Raw genomic sequence first — 6,605 nt, 5'->3', positions numbered from 1 at the left:
GTTTTATCATCATTTATATAACAAATAATATAAGACTCGTGTTAAATTGAAAATCGATTTTGAATCGAATCGTCAGCCAAAAAAAAGAGGCAACTTTTCTCATGCAGGGCAAGTGGTTATTAATGATCTACTTCACTAGTTATGTATAGTTTTAGATCGTAAATACTAGTATTTTATAAATACAGTCAAATTCGGAGTCTTAAAGCGCTCTTAAAATCCTTTCATTTTCTCAAAAATGGACAGTGCGCCGCATAACCCGGTGCATCTAATGTACGTATTGATTGTGGTTGTGCTTACCGACCTCCAAGCAATTTTATTTGGTACATGGTGTAATGATAAGTGTGACGAGTAGATTGCAGTCACACATAAGAGATACGTGTATGACACGTGTACAATATGTTTTTTTTGATTGATTGAAACTTCTATTAATAGATTGCACAGTGCAGTACATATGCCGTACAATTAACCACTAAATGGTAACACCCGAAAAAGTTTTTCAACATGTTTAAGTCAGGGACCCCGTTAATCAATTCATGGTAAATGATGCTAGCAAGAATTTGTGAGCAAGCAACACCAAAACTTTGATGTTTCATTGAGAATATAGAACATTACACTCAAAAAAGGAGTAGTACGACTTCGACAAGCTATGAAGTCGCACTGCTTGATGGAACGCGGAGCAATGAGTTAAGACGTACTGTGATTCAACATGGGTATTATTATGGTATGTGTACAAGGGACCTTTTCAGAGGCATGTTATCTGCCGTTTTGTGTCACAATATTGTGCAAAACCAACTTTTCTTATCTTTTAGTACCTGTTGATGTGTATTTGGGATCTGTATGAGTCCCGGAAATTTGCGCGCGTCCGCCATTGTAGCAACTAAGCTTTTTGCTTTTCCGCTATCCTCTCGTTGTGGTGCATTCATCCTCCGCTGTTGCCATTTCTAATACAAAGTAGTGTAAAGTTCTTATCTGTCAGTAGACTCTCTTTGGAAGCGCTAACAACTACCGGTATGACAAAGATGGCGGGGAGAAGACGCTGTCAAAGTGGAGGCGCGCCCACAAAATGGTGCAACCTGAAGATATGGTCAGAAAGATGGTCTGTAAAACATCATCTACTCAACATTTTGACCAAAGAACCACCATTACATTATATAGACCACAAGGAAGTGTTTAAATGTGGAAAAATAATCATAATATGACCCCTTTAATGCGCTTTATGTATGAAAAGTCATCGACACTGCGCCTTATAATCCGGTGCGCCTAACCACACAACCAGTCCTCTGTATTGCTGGTCTGCGTATCAGCTGATATTTTACACAGGCCCGCATATAAATATAATAATTTTTATGGTATTATAATTATTCATTGGTAATTATATAATTATTAATTAGTTATAACAGTTTGGTTAAAAATAATTTAATATTTTTGAGTTCGTTACAATATGTGTGTGTTAATATGTACGTGTATATATATTTATGTTACTATAATATATAATTTAATATAATGAATATATTTTTTTATTATACTTTGTGTGTGTATATATATATATATATATATATATATATATATATATATATATATATATATATATATATATATATATATATATATATGTGTGTATATGGACGGCGTGGCGCAGTGGGAGAGTGGCCGTGCGCAACTCGAGGGTCACTGGTTCAAATCCCACCTAGAACCAACCTCGTCACGTCCGTTGTGTCCTGAGCAAGACACTTCACCCTTGCTCCTGATGGGTGCTGGTTGGCGCCTTGCATGGCAGCTCCCTCCATCAGTGTGTGAATGTGTGTGTGAATGGGTAAATGTGGAAGTAGTGTCAAAGCGCTTTGAGTACCTTGAAGGTAGAAAAGTGCTATACAAGTACAACCCATTTATCATTTATATATATATATATATATAATTTTGGTTAAATATAATTATTTAATATAATTAGTTATTGATTTTATTTTGTTTTAAGTATTATGTGTCTTTTGATTAAATATAAAAAATGTATTTAATAATTTATAATAATGGTTGTACAATATTATTTAATTTTGGACCCCCAGAATCAGCATGTCCTCCATTCGTGTCAACAAGATGAAATCAATCTAAAAACCTTCTGACAAGTGGACTTCATGTCCGCCGCTGGCTTTTTTTGGACATTTCAAGGTGCAAAACACGATCCGATTATTTTACTTTGAAAGTACACCGAATGCTTTATTTTGTATTTGTGCATAACTTCCTGTCCAACACCAGTCGATTTTATCTAAATTGAAACTGATTTGTTGCAATGTCCGGATGGTCCAAAAAATACAGCTTTTATTGCGGCGATGTTAATATGACAAAAAAGACAAATATCGGTAGATGTCGAGCATGTATCGGCTCTCGGCAGACAGGAAGTAAAGGCGTGTGTGTGTGTGTGTGTGTGTGTGTGTGTGACAGGATGCTGGGGAGTCACCTGCGGCTACACGGGAAGAGGCGGATCCACCCGTGCAACATTTGCGGAAAGGAGTTCAACCACAGCTCCAGCCTCTCTCGCCACCGTCTCATCCACAAGAAGGGCAACGCCCACCCCAAGGACGCCGGCCTCCTCGCTCACGACATGCCCGCCGCCGTGCACCGCTCGCTCAAGGCGGGCTCCAAGAACAAGAAGGCCAAGCGGCAGAGGCAGCCATCGGCCATCATGCAGGTGGGCGGCGACAAGTTCTACGCTTGCCCGCAGTGCGAGATGAGCTTCCGCACGTCCACGCAGCTGTCCAAGCATCAGGTGACGCACGTGAAGGAGCTGCTGGACAACTACACGCCCGGCAAGGAGAACCTGGCCGAGACCTCGTCCGACCTCAAGATCCGCCTCAAGCTGTGCTCGCGCGACAAGCCCAACTTCTACACGCTCTGTAAGAAGAACCGCCGCCGCCGGGCTGGGCGGGGCGGCAAGCGAGGCCCCGCCCCCTCGGAGGAAGAGGAAGAGGAGGCGGGCGGGGCAGAGGGCCACGCCTGCAACCAGTGCGGCAAGCGCTTCTCGCACGCCTCCGGCCTGGCGCGGCACATGCAGAGCCACCGGGCAGCGGACGGCATGGAGCGGGGGAAGGCCCGCCTCCCCGGCGCCAAGACCAAGACCTTCACCTGCACCACCTGCGACAAGACCTTCATGCACTCGTCCAGCTTCTCCCGCCACAAGAAGGCGCACATGGATGCCGCCATCGCCGCCGCCATCGCCAAGAGGGGTGTCTTGGACGAGACGGCGCCGCTCGAGACCGACTCCGAGTGACCGGCGTGTGACCGTGTGGGGCGGGGCCTGCCGGGACAAGGTGAGACGCGGTCTGGTGTAAATAGCAGGATGTCCAAATATGGACGGAGGTTACAGTGCCCCGCCCACAGAGCGGGAAACGGTTTGAGCGCCGACAGGAAGTGGAACATTTGTCATCAGAGTTGAGTTTCTCCACAAAGTTTGTAAAGAAATCTAATTGGCCGATAAAAATTGCGCTTAAAACACTTTTTTTCTTCAAATGTTTGATGTCTCCGCCCACTTCCTCCCTGAGTGATTTGATTGGTTGTTTCCGTTTGCATGAGGACCTCCCCCACCTGCGGCGGCCATCTTTGTTGTTTCTTGGGAACAAGGTTGCGTTCAAACACGCGATGCTCGCACGTCGCCGGCGAGGAGGAGCCCCCTGTTGCCGTAGCGACGCGTTGATTACGAGTTCATCAAGGATTCCACTTCAGAGTCCTTTAAAGCATCTTTTTATTGTTTACGTTAAAACTGCCGGGGGATTGGTCCATTTCTGGACCAAGCGGCGCGTTGACGATCCAAACAAAGACGTCCTGTATTTAAAGTTTGTAAAAAATTTATTAAAAAAAAAAAAGCTTGTGTCGTTCACCTTTAGTCTCCATGTTGTATTGCATCAGTGTCGTGTTTGCTAACTAGCACAAAGCAGTTGACGTGTTCTTTTTCTAATAAATCATGAAAACAAGGCGTTTTGTTGTTTTTTGGGGGATTAAATAACTGCCGGAATATTTTATAATAAATCCATTGTTTCTTTTTCAATATTAAACTTGGGACCATCATAAAAAACGATGTTTAAAAAGTGAAAAACCAGAAAAAACTACATTTGGTTATAGTTATTTAAGAGTCGACTATGAGTGCTGCCCTCTGGTGGCCACGCTACTCACTTGTCTGAAAAGGGGCGGGGCCTCTCTCTGCAGATTTAACTATGACCCCCACACCAAATCGGATTTGTTTGCCCCCAAGTGACACAGATCAGATTGTTTTGGCCAGTCTAATCATGAAAACAAGGTGTTTTGTTGTGTTTTTGTGGATTAAATAACTGCCGGAATATTTTATAATGACTCGATTAATTCTTTTTGAATATTAAACTTGGGACAATCACAAAAAATTATGTTTAAAAAGTGACAAACCAGAAAAAACTATATTAATTGGTCATAGTTATTCAAGACTCTGAGTGCTGCCCTCTGGTGGCCACGCTACTCACTTGTCTGAAAAGGGGCGGGGCCTCTCCCTGCAGACTTAACTATGACCCCCACACCAAATCGTATTTTTTTGCCCACAAGGGACACAGATCAGTTTGTTTTGGCCAGTCTAATCATGAAAACAAGGTGTTTTGTTGTTTTTTGGGGATTAAATAACTGCCGGAATATTTAATAATGAATCTATTATTTCTTTTTAAATATTAAACTTGTGACCATCAGAAAAAACGATGTTTAAAAAGTGACAAACCTGAAAAAACTACATTATTTGGTTATAGTTATTTAAGAGTCGACTATGAGTGCTGCCCTCTGGTGGCCACGCTACTCACTTGTCTGAAAAGGGGCGGGGCCTCTCCCTGCAGACTTAACTATGACCCCCACACCAAATCGGATTTTTTTGCCCCCAAGTGACACAGATCAGATGGTTTTGGCCAGTCTAATCATGAAAACAAGGTGTTTTGTTGTGTTTTTGCGGATTAAATAACTGCCGGAATATTTTATAATGACTCGATTAATTCTTTTTGAATATTAAACTTGGGACAATCACAAAAAATTATGTTTAAAAAGTGACAAACCAGAAAAAACTATATTAATTGGTCATAGTTATTCAAGACTCTGAGTGCTGCCCTCTGGTGGCCACGCCACTCACTTGTCTGGAAAGGGGCGGGGCCTCTCCCTGCAGATTTAACTATGACCCCCACACCAAATCGGATTTTTTTGCCCTCAAGGGACACATCAGTTTGTTTTGGCCAGTCTAATCATGAAAACAAGGTTTTTTGTTGTTTTTTGGGGATTAAATAACTGCCGGAATATTTTATAATGAATCTATTATTTCTTTTTAAATATTAAACCGGTGACCATCAGAAAAAACAATGTTTAAAAAGTGACAAACCTGAAAAAACTACATTATTTGGTTATATTTATTTAAGAGTCGACTATGAGTGCTGCCCTCTGGTGGCCACGGTACTCACTTGTCTGAAAAGGGGCGGGGCCTCTCCCTGCAGACTTAACTATGACCCCCACACCAAATCGGATTTTTTTGCCCTCAAGTGACACAGATCAGATTGTTTTGGCCAGTCCAATCATGAAAATAAGGTGTTTTTTTTTTTTTTGGGATTAAATAACTGCCGGAATATTTTATAATGACTCGATTAATTCTTTTTGAAAATTAAACTTGGGACAATCACAAAAAATTATGTTTAAAAAGTGACAAACCAGAAAAAACTATATTAATTGGTCATAGTTATTCAAGACTATGAGTGCTGCCCTCTGGTGGCCACGCCACTCACTTGTCTGGAAAGGGGCGGGGCCTCTCCCTGCAGATTTAACTATGACCCCCATACCAAATCGGATTTTTTTGCCCTCAAGGGACACAGATTAGTTTGTTTTGGCCAGTCTAATCATGATAGTTATTTAAGAGTCGACTATGAGTGCTGCCCTCTGGTGGCCACGCTACTCACTTGTCTGAAAAGGGGCGGGGTCTCTCCATGCAGACTTAACTATGACCCCCACACCAAATCGGATTTTTTTGCCCTAAAGTGACACAGATCAGATTGTTTTGGCCAGTCCAAACGTTCCAAAACAGGGTTAGAAAAAACGCAGCCCGGGGGGCGTATCAGGCCCGCTAACAGGTTCAAAGTAGCCCACAAATTGAGTTTGCCAAGTATAAAAATGAGCTGCATTTTTTTAATGAAATAAACTGCCGTTATAAATGTGTCCACTGGGTGTCGCAACAGCGATGCAAGGGCATCTGACGTCACACTGTTTAACGTGATGTGTCAGCTGACTTTAAGCGCCCTGCGGATTGGCTGCCGCTACTCCAATCAGCGCAGGTGCCAGCAATCAGCTGCTCCTGTTGTGGCTGGCGGCAGATGGCGGCAATATCGACGCACTATACTTTATTTTAGTGTAAATTCTCCACTCTGCACTTAAAAAAAGTAGACAGTAAGATGCAAAAACTTATGTCTTTATGTCTGAAACCCACTACTACTGACCAAACATTCTGATAGTTTATATATCAATGATGAAATATTTACATTGCAACACATGCCAATACGGCCGGGTTAGTTTACTAAATTGCAATTTTACATTTCGCGCGAATTATCCTGCTGAAAACGTCGCGGTATGAT

General features: G+C 42.4%; 1 protein-coding gene across 3 annotated transcripts in view; it reads left to right on the top strand.

Moving 5' to 3' along the window:
- LOC133559547 (zinc finger protein 135) overlaps nucleotides 1-3,962 on the top strand; it is an 11,908-nt gene extending 7,946 nt beyond the window's left edge. For all 3 annotated transcript variants that reach the window (XM_061911401.1, XM_061911400.1, XM_061911402.1), the window contains exon 3: nucleotides 2,437-3,962. In XM_061911401.1, the coding sequence (XP_061767385.1) occupies nucleotides 2,437-3,262 (826 nt within the window). In that variant the 3' untranslated portion in view covers nucleotides 3,263-3,962. The remainder of the gene's footprint in view (nucleotides 1-2,436) is intronic.
- Nucleotides 3,963-6,605: the final 2,643 nt, after the last annotated feature.

This window comes from Nerophis ophidion, linkage group LG09 (genome assembly GCF_033978795.1).
Source record: "Nerophis ophidion isolate RoL-2023_Sa linkage group LG09, RoL_Noph_v1.0, whole genome shotgun sequence".
NCBI lineage: Eukaryota > Metazoa > Chordata > Actinopteri > Syngnathiformes > Syngnathidae > Nerophis > Nerophis ophidion.
Note: the sequence above shows the minus strand (reverse complement) of the source record. Positions and strands in the feature narration are given on the sequence as shown.